At 39.1% G+C, this 19,999-nt stretch overlaps 1 protein-coding gene across 3 annotated transcripts in view; it reads right to left on the bottom strand.

Annotated features, from left to right (window-relative positions):
• Nucleotides 1–217: 217 nt before the first annotated feature.
• Nucleotides 218–19,999, bottom strand: part of LOC121957195 (zinc finger protein 281) — a 137,707-nt gene continuing 117,925 nt past the window's right edge. For 2 of the 3 annotated variants that reach the window (XM_042505723.2, XM_088091060.1), the window contains 7 exons: nt 11,722–11,859; nt 8,822–9,275; nt 6,018–6,119; nt 5,439–5,565; nt 3,313–3,396; nt 3,093–3,211; nt 218–2,993 (listed from right to left, as the gene is read on the bottom strand). In XM_042505723.2, the coding sequence (XP_042361657.2) occupies nt 1,395–2,993; nt 3,093–3,211; nt 3,313–3,396; nt 5,439–5,565; nt 6,018–6,119; nt 8,822–9,226 (2,436 nt within the window). In that variant the 5' untranslated portion in view covers nt 9,227–9,275; nt 11,722–11,859 and the 3' untranslated portion in view covers nt 218–1,394. Of the gene's footprint in view, nt 2,994–3,092; nt 3,212–3,312; nt 3,397–5,438; nt 5,566–6,017; nt 6,120–8,821; nt 9,276–11,430; nt 11,597–11,721; nt 11,860–19,999 lie in introns of those variants that run through there. The other variant, XM_088091061.1, reaches the window with a different exon arrangement.

Below are 19,999 nucleotides of genomic sequence, written 5' to 3' on the forward strand. Positions count from 1 at the left end.
TTGTCATCAAATTCAATAAGAATGCAAAGCTTCTACGTTGGGTAACAAGTCAAAACTAAAACTAGAGGTTGAATTACATTTACATTATCCCGATTAAATGTTACTGTTTAAAAGCCCCCTCCCTCCCAAATCTAAACCCTCCCTAAAAGGAGAAAGAGAAAATGTTAATGAAAAATCCCATGTTCACATATCAACCCCGCCCTCCCTCCCATTGCCTCCCTTTGCGCCCCCCACCATCCCCATAGAAAACCATGCTACCCAATGAGGGGTATTAACATCATACACCCAGAATATGTTCAACCTAGAAACCCCATCTGCATATGCCCAAACAACAACACGTCTGCCAAAAAGCCAGTCCACTCCTGACGTCTGAGCTTCCTTGATCCGACGGGGTACTTTACGCAATGTAAGAAAAAACGGCTCAAAAGTGCTAATTGGATTCTTTTAAAGAAATAAGAGAACTGAGGAAGAAGCGGAGGGCAGGAAGAGGGAAAGGCCATTCAACCGCTGCCCAACAGCAACCTCTATTGGCCAAAGAAAAGCCCTAACATCACTTTTGTTCTCCAAAAATATACCAAGGACAACATTTACCCCCAACCCAGCCCTCATTCTTCCTCTACTTCAACTGGCAGTTCCCCAGAATGATTAAATCTGTTATTTTACATTAATATATATTCTTATAAATATATATAGATATATATATGGCCCTTATTGAAGAAAACATGAGTTTCACATTGACACGAAAGTACCATAATCTCTATATAGCCAAGTAGAAAGTGTTTTCAGTGCTCAAGTGAGCTGGCAGCAGTCTGTTTATGTCACACTCATTCAACAAGTAATAAAACATAAGAAAAAATCCTCTTTGAAGTCGCAAACTTCTAAAAAGAGCGCTCACTGCACCTTGTAAGCTTCTCCTTTGTCCACTTTTTCCTGAGTAATACTTTTAACCTTGTAACAGACAATAACTTTTTTTTTTTTTTGCTATTTCAACTCTGGGCTATTCCCTGCCATCATTGTTATTTTCATTATTATTTTACAAATGTAACGTTGATTGCTCAAACACTTCAGCTCATTGTAAAAGAAATATGTCCGGTGCTACTCTACACTTATTTAAAAAGTACTTTCAGTTCATGATTAATGACCTGACCTAATGCCACTAGTATGACGAGAATAAACAGTAAATACATTTTTAACTTAAAAATAACGGATAAAAATTGCATTTGCAGAAAGCCTTGCGGGCTTATTGTGGGGAGAGGAGTGGGCACAAAAACAGAGCATCAGTATGATCAAAAGAAAGATGTCACTTAAAAAAATAATAATAACAATAATAATAATAATAATAATAACATAGAAGCACTAAAAAAATGAACGAGTGTTCTCTCTGTCTCAGGCTCTCATCTGTAGCTTTGGCTTGTTGTAGTTTTGGAACCTGTACTTACTGGCTCATTGACATCAGATAACAAACTACTATACCCTGAGAATTCAGACACAGGCGTACGTATCCTGTGATCCACCTCCCCGCTAGAGTCAGTGCCATAAGACAAGCCACGGCCGTCTGACTTGAACTGGGAGCCAAAGGCCTGGGCAAAGTTTTCTATCTGGTAGGAAGGCTTGGAGGGGTCCAGAGCGGCCAGATCCTGTGAGGAGGCCAGAGGGTAGACCACCGTGCCATTCTTGCTCGGCGGCTGGTCCTTCTGGCTGCTCAGGTCAGATGGGCTGATCTGGTACGAGGAGGGGGGAGTGGAGGAGTGCTGCTTCTCCATCTGGTCAGTGAGCTCCTGAGAGGGGGTGAGCTGCTGGTGTGTGGAGGCCTCCAGATCGCTCAGGTGGAAGCCGTGCTGTGGTGAGGAGCTCGTCAGCATCGCAAAGTGAGACTTTGGCACAGAGGAGGGCAGCGAAGGCGAAGCCACCGGCTGGCCGTACCCACACTCCAGTGGGGACGTTGTGTAGATGTTTTTGTCGGCATAGAGGGGATTCCCCGGGTGTGAACTGGTGAACGGTCCTGAGACGGGAGGCCCGGGGCCCAGAGGGAAGCTGGCACTGTGGCTGGTGCGCTCCAAAGCCTGCAGCAGGAAGCGAGAGTATTCGTGCATCATGACAGTCTTGTCTCCAGATGGGCTGGGGGTGTCGGCGTTTTGGCCGATGTCGGGGCCGTCTGCTGAGGCAGGGTGGAGCTCCACGTGATGGTCACCGATGTCAAAGTGGACGTCATGGTGCGAGCCGTCTGGTTTCTGGGTGTAGTGGTCGAGAAGGCTCTGCAGCACCTCATCTGGGATCCCTGACTTGTCGAGACTGAGAGGTGCGTCGTTGTCCATCACGCTGGAAACGACACCCTGAATCACAGACTGCTGGGAAGACAAGTGACCAACGCCGACATCATACTCACTGCTGGCTCCTCCAGCCACCGCCGGCCCCGATGAGTTTGCATTGTTTGCTGCATGAAGGTAGCGTCTCTTCTTGAGGAACTGCATGGCGTCGTCGTAGTTGCTGCTGGTGGGCACTACTTTAGCCCCGTTACCCTGAATGAGGCCGAGACCATCCATGTCCCCACTCTGCTCCAACGAGCCTGCTTTGGCCTGTCCCAGATCCACTTTATCCAGGCTCTTACGATTTGCCTTCTTGAATGCCATCTTTGGCGCTCGGCCGTGGTGGCCCTGCTGCATGCTGGGTCCTGGCTCAGTAGAGGAAGACACCGTTTGATTCTCCACAGAGTAATCATGGATGCTGTAGCCTCCAGGTACAGCCTCATGAATGTCTGGTACCCTCACCCCTCCTCCATCCCCCTTCTTCTTCTTACGCTCCCCTCCCTCTCCAGAATTTTTGGACCTTCCCCTCTTCCTCACAGTACTCCCAACATTTCCCTGAGTGATTCCATAGCTGCCATGTCCCAAGTCTACACAACCCAGGTCCATCATCCCCGGATCCAGACCCTTTTTTATGGCTTCTCCACAGGTTCGCTTGTGCTTAAGCAGTCGGTCTGTTCTAGAAAAATACTGACGATAACAAACAAACGAAAAAGTTCAATAAATTTTGAAGTTCATGATATATAAAGTATTACATTCGACAATCGGGGTTCTAAGTAGCTCACTGACCTGTTGGCAGGTCTCACATCTGTACGGCTTTTCTCCACTGTGAGTCCTCTTGTGCCTCTCCATGTGGTACTTCTGTATGAAACGCATGTTACACTGATCACAGCTGAATGGCTTCTCTCCTGCATTAAAAAAAAAAACATTGCTCATGGTTAGTTGTCATAGAAGCACATGATGGCGCACACACTGAATCAGATATGGACGGTTGTCGTTAATTACTCACCACTGTGGATTTTCTCATGTCGCTGGAGAAGGTATTTCTGAATAAAACTCATGTTGCACTGACTGCATCGGAAGGGTCTTTCACCTGAAACAAAACCACAGAGATTTATACGCTTACAATGTTACACAACCCAGATGGTTATTAACACCTGTACAAATGAATGCCTTTCAATCACATGACACACTCTTCACCAAAAGCAGTATGTGTTGCATGGCAGTTACAGTAGATTGCCCTGTTTTTCTCAGGTGTTCGTGCCATTGTTTCAACTCGTCCTCTGAAATAGTGTTTTTACTCTAACATTGATATGTATATCTAGTTCATTGTTCTCAAAAACAGGTAAATGAAACATTTTGCATGATTACATCTTAGAATCCTACAGAGAAGTCTGGATTTAGAAAACCTTTTTCCACAACATACCTGAATTCAATTGCTATGAAAGTCTTACACGGTATTTTTCCACATTTATACAAGAAATTATGAAAAAAGCAGGGACTAGAATGAACCATACAGCAGATGCCTCATCATTTTGAAAGCCAAAAAATCGAAGTAAATAAAGTGATTGAGAGAGCAAGCGCTCTAGCTGATATTCCACTTCTAAAATCAATTTTCTAAATCACTGAACTCTGGCAGTTTTGTGACGAAAGCAATTACAAGTAATAGCTCATCATTCTGACTCATTACACAAATGGGACAAATAAGATTAGATGAAGAAAGCAAGAGTGATTCTGAAATAAGGACATCAGTCCCGTGTCGAGTCAGAAAATTGGGGGAGTCGGGCTAAAAGTCAGCACTAAACAAAAAATATAACACTCAATTGTGCATCATAGCACAGTCATACATGGTAACCATCAATGTAAGTCCTGGACTTTTTACTCTCTCTAGTGGTACATGTTCCAGGGTGTACATCTGGTTACAACTGTACCTGAATCAGGATTTTCAGAGCTGGTACTTCAGGCAGATGAAGCTACTTATCTACAGATATTTAATAAACTATACATAACATCTCATCTAAGAATTTGACAAATATATTATTCTATTATATTATATTATTCTCTTCTCTCTTACAGCATCAGCTCCCCAGCAGAGCAGCTGCCCCATATGAAACTCCTGTAACAGACTAAGTTAGGTTTATGTTTTACCTGTAAGACTCACATTTCAATGTCTGTGTTCATCTTCTGTGATATGAAAACACGGGACGGGAGCAGAAGATGTTGTATCAGCGTCTGCTTCAAAAGTAATTTAGCAGACTTCACAAACATTCAGCGTCAGAGCTGAGCGCATCAGAGCAGCAAACGGAAATGAGTCCTGAGTTTGCATCACAGTTAGATGATTCTGAGACAACATTCTGTAAAAGTTTACAGCCGACAATGCTATTATCTTGCGATGCTCTGTGTACAATGATGCAGCAAAGAAAAGGAGCAGTGATTCAGCTTTTTTTTTTATTCAAATTAATGTTCAGTGGGCAGCCCTGTATCTGTTATTCACCAGGCCACAGCTGACTTCAAACAACCTAAATATTATGGGAAAAAATGTGATAACTTCAGAGCTCCTACCAAGTACAACGAGAAACATCTGAAGTTAACGCTAGAAAATCTGTCCAATAATGCTGCACAAGATATCGTTTTTTATTCATTGTCAATGCAATGTAAAGTTGCACGATAAACACACAGTGAAAGCTTGTGATGGTGCACTAATGGATTTCTGAGTTTGTTGAAAGAGAGTATCAGTAGAAAACTGCACTTTAAATTTTTGTTGGGGTTTTTTTGGTCATTTTTGTGTTCAATTTAATGTTGACTTTGTTCAATAAAAGAATGTTGGAAATAATTTCATTTCATTTTTTGCAGTACACTAAAAGCAGCATAAAGGCAGAACTGAGGTCACTTTAATTTCTGTTTATTTATCAGAGGAAATATTGTTATTGTTATGTTCAACAACTTTGTCCCATATGTTTCTTATATTGTGCAGCTTTATTGTGCAAGCAGCAATTAAAGCTGGCATGATAATAAGATTGGAATGGTCTATTGTAAAAAAAAAAAAAAAAAAAAAAAAAAAGTAAAGAAAGGGTAAAGAAGCATTTGTAGGAGAAAAAAATGAGTCCTGTGGTGTATATTTGCACGCTACCATACCTGTGTGAATGAGGACATGTCTACGCAGGTGATAGGAGCTTCTGAAAGATGCAGCACAGTGTTCACAGATGTGAGGCTTGGTTCCTGGCGACAGGCTGCTTCCATCTGCATCCAGCATCATTGATTGCTGTGAAACAATAACAGCAAAACACAAAGGTCAGATTCAGGCAGCTGTCTTCTGTATCATCAGAATGCATTTAAATGATCACTTCATATTGGGTAACACAGATCTGCATGAAAAGCTGATTTTTTTTTTTTAATCATGCGAACATTTAAAACAGACTTTATTGAAACAAAATTACACATTGAGTGTTTTAAGTGATAGAAAATAGCTTGAGGGAAATTATTATTGCATTGTTCTACAGATTAGGTTCATTATGTAATTGTTATTTGACAAAAAATAGGAACAGGAATGTTATGGTGTTTACTTTGGATTTTTAAAAAATGCATGAACATAGTTTTCCTCTTTTGTTTATCTTCATAATTACTTGCTTAAGTGCAATTATGATAGGCTCTTTGGTGAGGACTTAAAATAGCAACATATGAGTGTTTTCACAGATGCATAAATATATGACAAACCTTTGCCTCGCTTCTCTTCTTTCTTGGTTTACCCTCCTGCCCATCACCATTTGACCTTCGACCTTTTCTCCCAGTGGGCTCCTTTCCTAACTGACTCGGCAGCTGTGAGGACGAGGACAAAGGCAGATGGAGAGGGCCGTGAGAGCGAGCCACGACACGGAAATTACTTGATTGAAGGTTAAGGGCCTTCAAATCTAAAAACTATCACGAAAACAAGTTAATGTTGGTTGCTCATGCCGATAAGCAAAACACTTGGACAATGTCCAGTAATTATCTCTTGAAAACTCATTGTGCAAGAGCTGGTTGTAGTGGGCGAAATAACAATGCCTATAATTTATGGCCTCTCTTTGCATAAGCAGCCTGTAATTCAGCATGAAAGCCTTTCATCACCTATCCAAAAGAAACAGACAAACTGAACACCTCGCATAATAAACCAAACATTCAGATGTATAACTCTTCACTAGCCTTCATCACATACTATCTGTGTGGGGTATTTTTTCAAGAATAAAGAAAAGGGGTTCCTGACCCCGCCCCTTTCTGCATTCTGTTTACCTTTCAAGGCTGCCCTTTCTTTCCCAGTGAATATACTGCACCTCAGTGCCATATGGGGGCTGACAGGGTAAATGTGGGTGCACCTGCTGTTCTCAAAATCAGCCCAATGGTCAGGGTAAAAATGGGAGAAAGTCTAGCAAAAATGTTATGAGTCCAGCTTTGACTTAAGCAGTTTGGCTTTGTGGTTGAACAACTGCTACTTAGTCACAAAAGTGGCATCAGCTTGAGAGTAAGTACAAAAATTTGGAAGCATAACAAAAAAATGCAGACTGAAGGGCTTATCTCATCAACACAACTCTCCTAAGGATAACAATAACCTTGAGAGCCAGACTAAAACACTTAAATGTGCGGGCTCCAAGTGTTATGTTACAATAAATTCTTAAAATTAAAATTATCCTCTGAGTAGGCCATTTTTAATAATATGGCGCTGTGAAGACAATAATTCATTCTGTTTCTCAACAAACTTGCATCTAGAGCGCAGATGACCTCTGATGCAGGGCTATTGTTAGAAGTGTGTGGTTGTGTGTATTTCTATTTGAATGAGCACAAAAGACGTCTGAAATGAAGTGCAAGCTCAAACAAGACAGCTGTGTCCTTGCCAGGACGTTTTCATTCACGCTGAGGCTGGATGACATCACCCTTCTACCCAGAAAGAGTAACAGAGGGAGGGGAGGGGGGGCTCTCATTTATATTTTGCATCTCAAGTCCTCAGTAGATTTATGTCGCCATAAACAGTTTCACATAAGCTCCTCCACTGCACCCGTCCTCTCTCAGGCTCCTCCCTCTCAGGCTTTTAAAATATCAGCTGCTTCACAACACAGCAGGGCTATTTTTTGGGGGACAACTAATATGAAATTATCCAGAATTAAGTGAACTTTTTGGGGTTGGGTATATAATATTCATGTTAGATTCAACACTGATTGTGTTACTGTAGTTTATCAAACAATAATGAAAACAATTTTAAACACCTTTTTTTTTTTAAATTTAAAAGTAAGCTATGACTAAACTGTACCTAACCATATCTAAGAGAATATTATGGCTAATTCGATGTATTGCAGCAAAATGGTTGCTAGGAAAAAAAAATGGATAGCACTATATTTTCTTTTTTTTAGGAATGGTGCATTGCATGTATGGATATATTGACAATGCAGTTAGCTCATAAAAATGAGCTGAACCAGGAGGGGCAAGATGCCTGGACTACTTCAGGCAGCAAAATCTTCACTTTCACAAGAACTTTGATTGTGATTTCTGGTTATATTCCTTTTTGAGTTAAGATATGTTAATATTTTTACATTTGCGCGTAACTGATGGTTGCAGGGTTGTTGGGAGGTTGGAGGGAAAAAGAAGTTGGTGTGAAATATTTTTTTCAGTGATCATGTACTACTACTGTTTCTTTGTATGCATCTATACCTGCAAGAAGAGGATAATGTTTTTATCTGTGAATTCATAATCACTCATCTAAGGCTGCAGTTAACCAGAATTTTTGTCAGCAATTAATCTGCTCATAATTTATCATTGATAAATAAGTTAAATATATTCAGTTTACAATGTCATAACATGGAGCAAAACAGCAAATCTTTCCTAAGGCTGGGTGATATGGAGAAAATGAAATATAACAATAAATATATTTTTTTTTAAATATTATTTTTGAAGCTTTTTCATCTTTATTTGATAGGACAGACTTTAGAGTCAAAGGGGGAGAGAGAGAGGGAGACATGCAGCAAAGGGCCAACGTCGAACTCGAACCTGCGGCTGCGTTAAGGACATAGCCTTTGTACATCGGGCACCCTCTCTGCCAGGTGAGCTACTGGGCGCCCCATATCACAATATTTTTAACCAAATACTAGCACTAGATATTGATGTTGTGGCAAACTATTTCAGGGTTGACCTTTGGTGCTTTCATGAGTTTCCATCAGTACAATGGATATAATTACTCTGTGGGTAAAGACAGCTAGAACAGTCTGATAAATTCAGAAATTTACATCACCTTCATGTAAAGCAGCCTGTAAAAACAAAACAAAGGCAACAGTTGTGACATAACCACATGCAAAATAAAAGATGCTATCTCATATCACAATATTGACATAAATATACTGCCCAGCCCTACCTCACACTGGAAAACAATTAATCATTTCTAAAAATATTTTTCAATAAATTTTCTATAAGGCTACTTATCAACTAAACTGTTTCAGCTCTAAACTCAAGCATAGACATTTAGTCAGACACAAACTCCTGCTCACACTGGTACTCACATTGCCCATGTTGAGGTCATGCACCAGCAGGCTCTGGTTGTTACTGACTGTCACCTCCAGCAGCTCTGTGCTCTTCCCCATCCCTCCAGGATAAACTGGCAGGCGATAATCGTGCTCTGACATCTTCTCCTGCTTGATACCCATGGTGTGAACATAGTCTCCCACCCCCACACACCCCATGCGGCCACCCTGGGTGCCCATGCTGCAGTCAGGCGAGTCACGCTCCTTCTTCAGGATCATTTCTTGTGGTGGAAGGTCCTGCATGACAGAATGGGCAGCCAGCCGGGTGAAGCTGGTCACCGGCGGGAGGTGGCTGAACATGATCATGCCGGGGCCGAAATTGGAGTCCATGCTCCCGTTAGAGCGCAGGAATTCATTTCCTAGTTTGTCTTGAATGATGTTCATGGTGGATGCCGGTGGGCAGGAAAACTACGGGGTGGCAATCAGTGGCATCCTGTGAGGGGAAAAAACAGCACAAGTCAATGGTAAAACAGTAATAGATTACTTTAAGGGGGGCATTGTAACTAGCAATGAGTCTAGGATAGACATCACTAAATAGAGAGCCCAGTCTGGACCAAGTGGCGGTTCTATCAGAAGTGGACACATGACCATGAAGTTCCGTTTTTTTTTTTACAATGGCTGAAGTTATAGACCAGCTTAGGCGTAGCATATCCAGTGATACGGCAACAGCTTCACTCAACTGAGCTAATCAAATAGATTGTTTGCTATGCCTCGACAGCTGACTTGAGAGAACAACAGTGTAAGAGATATGTAAGAGAGATGACAGGATTGAGCTTAACCTGTGTACATTAAAACCAAGTACTGAGCCAGGCTCAACTAATGACCACCTACATATGAGCACGAGAATGGCATTGACCTCATTCAAGTCCAGATTTAAAGTACTGGAAAATAAGGTATAATTCAACAAAAAATGAATGACTAAAAATAAAAAATAATAAATAAAGAAAATAGGGCCTGTTCAAAGCTTTGTTTGCACTTTTTTTTTTTTTATAAATTAATTAAACTTAACTAATTTCATTTAGAGGAACTGACCTTGTTTTATTGTAGTCCACTGTGCTAGAACTCATTTATTTGTGGTTTTATTTGCTGTTTGAGCCATACAAGGAAATTGTGTCTGTATAAAAAGTACTCTTTGAAACTTGACAGCACCTTTCTTGATCATATTTCATGTAGGGTTAGGCCATAGGATTAAATTTAGGCTACATATGATGAGATTTGGACCTTTTCTGGGAGGAGACTTCAGCAGCTGGACCTCTTAAAATTCTAATTGAACACCCCTCGCCTGGGAGGATACACACAAATAACGAACAACAGACAACAATTACGAAGCCAGTTAAGCTCGGTCTTCAGGAATCAGTGTCACGGCCTCTGATCTAACAACTGGGCGCTTAGTCGGATTAAAATGGATGGTTTGTGGGTCAACAAAAGGGCTGCAGTCTGGTACAATGACAAGTGGAAACAACCAAAACAGACACAACTGGAACTACAGCGTATCAAATTGTCTCTCTGGTTGATTACAGTGTACTTGTACAGTATTGTACAGGGCAAAAAGGTCAATGTGGCTGCAGCGCCAGACACAACATGAGATGAGGAATGAGAGGATTGAAGTTGTGAGTTAATCTGTTTGATGGGCCTGTCTGACCCAGTCATCCTATTTGCATGAGCTTATCTGCCAATGAGAGTGCACACAGACTGCATTAGAAAGACAGTTGGTGTAATTATGTTGCTACTGCATAAACAAATGCTTGTTTTGTAACAGTTTTGAGGATGATGTTTAATGCAGATATTTGAGAGAGTGGTGATATAACGTGTTAAAATTAGCTAAACGCCATTAGCTATTATCAAATACCACTTATTTAGGTGACCAAATTTTGAAAAGATGTGTCTCATTGAAGCACGTTTTCTTGTATATTTTTTATGAAGTTATATAAAATGTATTTTGATCATAATTTGAAACTCTACAATTATCTTTGGACACCACATGAACGACCCATCCAGCTAATGAGTGCCATCTGATTGCTGCCAAATGCCTTCAGCTCTGATGGTGAGCTAGCAGCAGTAACCTACAGAGCTAACAAAAAGCCAACTTTTAATAAGAGAAGCCAGACTTATTCCACTCCGACGAACTTTATCTTCCTTTCACGTGTTTTAGGATACAAACTGTGTTGAGTGGCCCCGTGGTCTGCGTACATTTAGGAAAAACTACCAAGCTTGTTCGCTATGCAATTAGCTACCTAGCTAACCATTTGGCTAACCACTCTTGCGGGGCCCTTCTTTGTGATGCAGGATCAGGCAATAATTAATATGGCCATGCAATAACAGCAGCAGCAGACGTGCGCTTAATCAACACCAAAGAACCGAGCAAATGTGATGAGAAAAACTAGCTAAAGCAAAAGGAAAGGCGGCCCATAATCAAACACGTTAACAAAGTTAGTTTTGCACTTCTTTTTGGCTGAAATTAAAGAATTATCGGCAGATATCACTGAACACTCGCGTTACACAAGACACAAAATCAGCGAGCTGGAGAAATGATCAAGGACGAATGCTAGTTTGAGCCTAAAGAACAAAACAACCACGACTAATCTTACTTGGTTCATACTTATTCTTGGCTGTTTTCTCCAAGTTGTTAGCTTCGTTTCCTGGACGGTGAACCGACTGTAAGTGATGGGGCGACAACACAAGCGTGACCCATAACAAACGGCCCATACAACTCCAGCGAACAATGATGCTCGTCCGGCTAGCCGAGACAGCTAACTTAGCAGCTAACTAGCGGTAACGTTAACGTTGGTGCGCCGCGCTTTGTTTGTCCCGTGCGAGGAGTTTAACCGCCACAGCGACCGACTCTGCCCCCAAAGTCGGATACAGTGGATCTCACTTACCGGTGCAGGACCATGACCTGCGGTTTTGGCTCGCGTAGTTCACCCTCAGCTGTCCGTTTCAATATCTAGAGCCAAAACATTGTTCTCCCGCAGCTGCTGGGTTCTTCCATCTTGCCTCAGCGCAGAGGATTCTGGGTCCTGCAGGCGGACGCGTCCCAAAGCCAGACGCAATTATAAAAGTATAAAGAACCCATCATTCATTCATTCATTCATTCATTCATTCATTTATATACTAATTCATAGCAATCTTACAAAACAAGTACAACTTTAAAATATATTATTATTATTATATATATATAAATATTATTATTATTATTATTATTATTATTATTATTATTATTATTATTATTATTATTATTTTAAAGTTGCAATTGTTGTTGTACAAATATTGTCCAGTTCTTCCATTTTATTACACTACATATAGTTATTCAATAGGTCATACTTTCGGAATTTTATGTAAATATCATTCTTGCATTTTATCTGCAAAGTTTGATATGCAAGGCTTGAAGTGGAGAGACAGAAAGCAACTGCAAAAATTGCAACACACCATACTTTCTTCACACTCTAAAATGTCCTATATGTGTTACATTAACGCACATCTGGGACACACTGCACATATGTGCTCTACTGTTACTTTTGCCTATTCCCTGTTTTATATTATGCACATCCTGCACAGCGTATTCTGAAACAGCTGTTGTTGTCATATAACCTTTTAAAAGTATCTTTGCATTTTTATTGTTTTTTTTCATTCTATAATTAAGTTCTTGGGTGTTGTCCTATCAAAATTCCTCTTATTGTGTTTATTGCATGTTTAATATATGCACCAACAACCAAAGCAAATTCATTGTAAGTGAGAACCTACTTGGATATAAATCTTTTTCCGATTCTTATTCTTATAAAGTTTAATCCCATATTTGCATATGCACACCTTTCATTTCTGTAGAGTTTTCAGGATTGTGGTAGAATAATTAAACCTTTATAAAAAGCCATACCATAAATGCCACAATGTAAAAGCGAGAGAGATTTTGAGTTTCAAATCACAAAGTGCAAATTGCATAATGATGATAATTAATTACTTAGGCTAAGTAATGATATTTGCAAGGGAAAAGTCCAATACAATGCAGACATTACTTAAATAATATAAAACAAATCCCCACAGTTAAGATATAAGCTGTATCATGAATGCTCCTCAGAAGTAAAAAAAAAAAAAAATACTGTCAAAGCGTGGCTAGGCTAAGTAAGTGCAGAAAATATTTAGTAGAAATTACACACATAATTAGTTAGTTAGTGACGACAGTAAAAGTAACATGTCATTATGCAGAATGACTTCTTGCAGAGTGTTATAATATTTCATACATCATATTAAGTCAGTGGATCACATACATATGTATTAACATGTAAGCAGAAATTTTATGTTGGAGCTGGCTGAGACAACTTTGTTCTATAAACACAATACTGGTGTTTAGAGGTAGCTGTATTCAGATCATTTTAAATGAGATAGCCTAATGTATAAAAGATGATGATGATTTTTTACATAAAATCCTGCAGATAATATCCAGTGTTTTGGTATATCTTTACAGCAACTAATGGTCGCTTTCTTTTGTTACTGCCTTGTTTTGTTGAGTGTTTAGTATAGTTATATTTATGTCGGAAAGATTGCTTTCATCTTGTTTGTTCACCTTCAACAAATAATGTGTTATGTCAGTCATTAATGAAAACCTAAAGAAAATAACCTATCCTGAATGGCAGTGGTGAATAAAGATCCCTAAAATTCAAATGGCTGATTGTTGAAACCAGCGAGTCTCAGACCAATCATTCACACAATCACGACAGATGTATTCAGAAGTGAAGCCCTCAGATCTGCCGGATGAATGACTATGTATACATCTAAGAGCACATCAGAGTCAGGCCTCGCTCCCCCTCTCTTAATTGCCTTTGCTAATGAACCAATTAATTCAGAAAGCAGAGCATTATTGAAATGCAGACAGTAGAGTAATGCAAAAATAAAGGTCAGCAAGTGCATTTTTGATGTCTCTATTCCTTTCATGATGACAACCCACACAGCTGACAGCAATATCTTTGAAATCACTCTCATCTTGAAGTGTTTAAATATGTATGATGGTTTCCTGATGAACTGAAAAGCAGTGATTAAAATATGAGAATGTGGATGTAGTTCCAGGTTAATAAAGTTCATTATCATTATGTGAATTTGGAAATTTTAGTATCCTGGGGGACTTAAACTCTGCCATTAACAAAATAAATTAGTTTCAAATAATAAGAAACTTCAGCAGAATAATGGCTTAAAGTGATTTACCCTTAGATGGATCAAAGAGCTTTCTGACAGAATCAGACCTATATAAATGCTATTTGAATAATTTAATGATGATAATGGCACATGACAACATATGGATTTTTTTTTTAAAACAATGGTAAATGTTTGTTTTTTTTACTCCCACAATGGTACTGTGCTTCGTGGTAACGCATCTGCTTCTACCTGGCTACCTGAGGCCAATGCTGCATGCACATTGAAAGCATGACGTAAAAAGAAAGTCATTGTCTTTCAATAAAAAATGTAGTGTCCTTGAATTGTATTGCTGCTTGTCATGGCTGCGAGTGATGGAGACAGAAAATGAGTGTGCACGGGACAAACACGTGGCTGAAGCTGCCCTTGTCAGATTTTTGTTATTAATAATGCCCAGTCATGTCATGCACCCGTATTGACCACATAACAAAACAGCTTCACTATAGGCTATTTTTAAAAAGTCAGTAAATTCAGTTTATAGTGAAGCTGTCCATTTCATTATTTTCTATAAATTGAATGAATGAAGAAATGTCAATTAGTTAATAAACTGCATGAGAAATAAAGCAAAAGAAATCTGTAATAATAATCATCTGCTCTTATCAGTTTCACTAGTACCGATGAGCTCACCACTTTACTTACTTTAAGCGGTCATTTCAAAATAATGACTTAGTATATCAAAACAATAAGCTTTCTCAAAATAATGATTTTGTTTAGTGTCTCATTATTTTGAGATACAAAGGCATTATTTCAATAAAGTTTCTCATTAAAATGACTGACAGGTTTTTGTTGTTTTTATTCCCCATCAAATTGGCAGGAATGGGCTTCCGTACATCGGCCACAAAAACTCATTCAGTGATTCCGCCAGTTTTAATTAAGGCAAACAGGGCTTTAAAACAGCATTGAGATTTAGAAAACACAATTAATGGGACAAAAATGTGAACATTTGTAATATTTGAAAATACTTCACATTTTTTTATGTGTATAATTGTTGAACATAACCTTTGTGTCTTTAAACATCCTGGCAACAGCCATGCATGGCTTATAAAAGTAAAAAAAAAAATGTGTTCATGTTTGCAAGTTGTTAGCCAACAATTGCCTATTTACACATCTGAGAGGTACGAAGCAATATTATCTTTCATTTGGAGATGTTTTTATGGCCACCAGATGAGTAAACCCAAAAATGACTCTTCTGTTACTGTTTTTTCAAATCTCCGCCAACTTCTAAGGGAAATATCTACTTCTAATGCTGCTAAATGCTCCACTGTGTTCACCAGCTGCTTGCTAACTGTGTCTGTCTGCCGTTAGGTGCTCAGCAGGTAGTATGCAATGAGAGCTTTTTCTCAGGAAAACAGTTGCTTGCTGCAACCAAAAATAATTAGCCTATGAGACTGGTGAGAGTGAACCAAAACAAGGAAGTTTTGACAAGGGAGTCAAAAACAAAAAGATGAAAGATGATAAATTTAGCTGAGAAGAATTTTTGAGTGATGATTCTGTTGGTTTGTCACTATGTGTGACCTGCTTACATACAGGTAGACATGTAAGCCATTGTTCTATATAAATATTCATTGTAGCTGCAACAGAGCAGAGCTAGTTAGTTAGTTACGAGTCAGTTCAGGCAGCCTGAGCACAAACACAAGTAAAGCACCTCTAAACTACCAGACACCGAGAGAGGACGTCCTGTAAGTGTGGTGTTACTTCAATGTCCTCAGCTAAGGTTAGGAAATGTCACAGTGAGGCTCAACTTTCCATCAGTACCAACTATCAGCTGAGTGTTTGGGGCATTAAGGTCAGAGACATTACGACTCCTACACTCTGAGTCACATCATACGCCACCGGCTCCACTTTGAATGTAGTAACCTGTCTTCATTGCGAAAAGGACAGAGGAGTGGGTATGTATCTACCTGCACCTGAAGCAGAGCTATGAGGGATGACAAACATGGAAAACGGACCAATATTTCCATGTCTGTAATCTGTGGCAATTTGCGTATCATATAACACAGATGGTTATCAATTCCAACTGGTCATTAATAATTCAGTCTGTGCAGCATGTCTTTGTTACTTCTCCCTTCCCCCCCGAATCCTATCCCAACCTCACACTACAAATAATTTGGATATAAACGCTGAATTTTCTTCCTCATCTAATATTGAAGGCCAAGAAAACTGTGAACAGTTGAGAGCCGAGGTGCAGTGGTTGCCTGTGTGTGTGCTGATTCCTCTCACTGGGATAGCCTGATGCCTACACATAACAGATGGCGATCCTGGCCGTCTACACTCTAATCCTCAATTGTCAGGAGGATCACAGCCGTGTATGAGTTCCCTCTATAGAGACTGAAGTCCCTCTTCAGTTATTAGAAACCAGTGAATTGGTGAGACTCGCGCTCTGGGGATAAAATATCATTTGGATGATTCTATTTGGTACTTTGATAGTTGATATTTGCTGCAAATCTGAAACTCAGTCAATACTACACCCATTTAGTAGGTGTTATATACAGAAGATAGGGTTAATATGCACTATAAACTGATTTTGTGGTCATGGTTATACCCCAACAGATCAAATAAAGTGTGCTACACATTCAACTACTAACTCAGTATTTACAACAAGGGACCGGGCTCACAATTTCTGAAAATTCAAAGTTTTGGTTCCACTTTTCTGGGACAAGACCAGGGACAGAACCAAACATTGAGATAACAGAATGCCCCAAAATGTGTACCTGGTTTGGGAAAAAAATGATAGTTGCCAAGACAAGAAAAAAACAAAACTGTAGGGCCTTTGTCGAATTTTGTGTATAACTGTTCTCCGTCTTTATCATTGTGAACCGTAACCCCCCTGCTAATGTATTCCGAATGTTAAGGAAAATATTTCACATTAGCTTCCATAACGACGAAAATGAATAAAGTTTACAATAAAAGCGTGTGCTGTACTCGAGGGGCTGTTCCAGGGTGAAAAATACACCAAAAAAGCTCAAAACATTTCTACTTGTAGACAGCAGAGGTAACAAAAGCAAGCATACCCAACCAGGTAAGGTAGGTCTTTTAAGAACTAAAGGAAGGAATGGACACATTCAAACTTTCTGACCCAGCATAGGTACGGAGTCAGCATGTTTTCATCATCTCTTTCGATTACCATGCCAGTAAATCTGAATAAATTATACCTGGGTGCTAATGGTTTGGTCAACTGAGTGATTAAATTGTGGAGATTATAACCAAGCTTACGATGTAGCATGTGCATATTGACAAGTTTAATGTGACACATTATTATTTTGATGTGCTGTGCTAAGATGCTTAGAATCGCGCTAGTTCAACTAGGGTAAAATTCGTTTATTATTTAATTAACATTTGCCATTTCTCATGGCTATTTTCGCTTTGTGTCAAATGTATATGTTGGAAAAGTGATTTGGGCAGATATTTCAAAGTTTTAGTCATCTCAAAATAGTCAATGATGACGATGCCATTCAGAGTGAAATGAACTGAACATCTATTAAACACTTCTACACTACAGTGTTGTCTTTTTACCGATTTAAGTGAGATATAAAGTGTTAATTACTTAGTATTAGAAATGTGGATAGGTAGATTTTTGTTAACCTTTAGACAAAGCCAGGCTAGCCATTTTCCCCGTTTACAGTCTTTACATAAGATATTCAGCTGCTGGCCTGTGATACATGAAAACCTTTCTTTTCTCTGCATTCAGTTATCTGTGGTGCAAATGTGACTTTTTGTTTAACGTTTTAAGCAGCATTCATTCATTTTTCCTTTCAAAATAAATGTTAAGACATTCTGATAGTAACGGTTCAAATAACACTGTGTTTGTCTCATGCCAGTTTTATCACTTGCAGCTGACAGTGAAATATCAGGTCTGTCTTTCAGTATCATCGACAGGTGATACACCAAAATAATACACCAGACAAATAAATGACTCACGGCTGTGCCAATGAGTGCAGACTTCAACCTAAACAGAAATCTAATCAGTTAATCAGCCAGGTTTTTAAAATAACCACTATACAAATATGTCTTAGATGTCAAGTAAAAAGCCAACTTAATTTGATTTATTTTCAGTTGCAAATGTTAAAAGATATCTTGAAGTCAGACATGAATTCCAGTCAGCAGTTTATCATTGCATTATACTGGGTGTTTATTTCCATTTAAAAAGATTGTATGTAACGAACTACTGATGTAAAACTTACAGCATCAATATCGCCTGAAAGTCCACAAGTAAAGCAGCTTTGTTTAAGCGAAGCTCCAGTCTCACAATTTTTTATTGTGAGTTTTCAAATTATGTTAAAATTTTTACCTGTTGCTCTGGTAAAAGTTGCCTCCTTAAAACTGAAACTAAAAAAAATTACAGAGAAGCTGACACCCTCAGACATCAGGATCCAAAATCAGTTCATTACATCATTTACCGATGAAATTCTCAGAAAACCTTGAAAGAGTATCTTAAGAGCACTTCATCAATAAAAGATGTAATGAACTGATTTCGGATCATGTCTTTTTTTAAGCGCACAGGCCTCTTTCATGTTAGAAATACTCCAGAGTCTCCACATAAATTAAAGGTCTGAACAAAAAGCACTTGAGACGAGGGTCAGCTGGTTAGATCAGTCAAGAGTTTTGTCATCCCACCTGTGTTAATGAAACTGTAATTATGCATAAGTCAGTAGAACTGACATGCAACGCAGACATTCGTGTTTAGGCTGATCGAAACAAGGACACACAGAGCCAAGGGCATAGCATCCTTTTAAGGACTGTCCTTTGGGAGGATACTTGTTCAGGAAATCCTCCTCTCTCGTAGCCTTCCGATGTCTAAATCAATAAGAAGGCTCCACAGGAAAGAGGAGAAGCACAGATGTAAAGGGTTACCTCTGTAGTTTTTCAACATGGACCTTTTTTTCCTATGTTGTATCTAAGTGACTAATTAGAACAACAATTTTGAAACTTTGAAAATGGTTCAGTACTGAGTGAAAGCTAAAGCTTGCAAATCAGGATGCAACATAACCAGAAGAATCTCCTCAGATGTAGACCTTTTTATTAAAAAAGAAAAGCCTTGTTTAATCAGAAAAAAGACTCAAAAAAACTTTTGCCATATACAGAAGACTGTATATAAGGTATTTTTAGTGTGTAAGGCCACCATATTTTCATAATTCTTAGGTGAACTAAGAATTTATTTTAACAAAACAAGAGTCGGTGATTGTAGACGAACCAAGACATTTTTTGTGACTTTCATTTTGTTTCTACCAACTTTGAATTAAGTTTCCAACATTGCTGTTCTGTGACTTGGTCAAAAAAAAAAAAGGGAAATTAGGGTTGAGGTTGAAAAGTAGCAAAATGACCCTTTAAAAGGTCCAGTGTGTAGAATTTATGGAGATATATTTGCAGAAATTGAATATAACACAATAAGTACATTCTCTTTAGTGTATAATCACCTGAAAAAAAATCATGGTGATTTTACCTATAAGCTAAATATCTACATAGGGAGTGGGTCGTTGTCTCCTAAGATCGTCATGTCGCATTGCATGTTTCCACAGTTGCACAGACCAGACAAACCAAACACTGGCTCTACATATGGCCATTGGCGTTTTTGTGTATGCCAACATGTAGTAAGCAGCCCCTCTGCTTTATTCAGTGTTTTTACTGGTTTTAAGCCACCTGGTCTGTTTATTTTGGAGAGGAAGAGACCTCTGTGGATAATCCAGCTCCCAGTAAAAACCTAGCGAACATCAGGAACTTGAAGTTATCAGAGAAAAAAGGTATGCACACATTAGCAGGCACTGGGCAAACACGTCATCTCTGACATGCCAAACAGCATCAGAAAAAACACTGATTTGTAACATGAAACTGCTTTATCTGGTGATTTTGCTGGTTTATATGACTTGGCATATTTGTTTTGGAGACCTCTGAGGAAATTACAGCTCACAGTAAAAACCTCCTGAACAATGAACATTAAAGAAATTCTAAGCAGGAGCAATTTCAGCTGGTTGCAATCTG

Source organism: Plectropomus leopardus, chromosome 18 (genome assembly GCF_026936395.1).
Source record: "Plectropomus leopardus strain MGB_pleo_1.0 chromosome 18, ASM2693639v1, whole genome shotgun sequence".
NCBI classification, from domain to species: Eukaryota; Metazoa; Chordata; class Actinopteri; order Perciformes; family Serranidae; genus Plectropomus; species Plectropomus leopardus.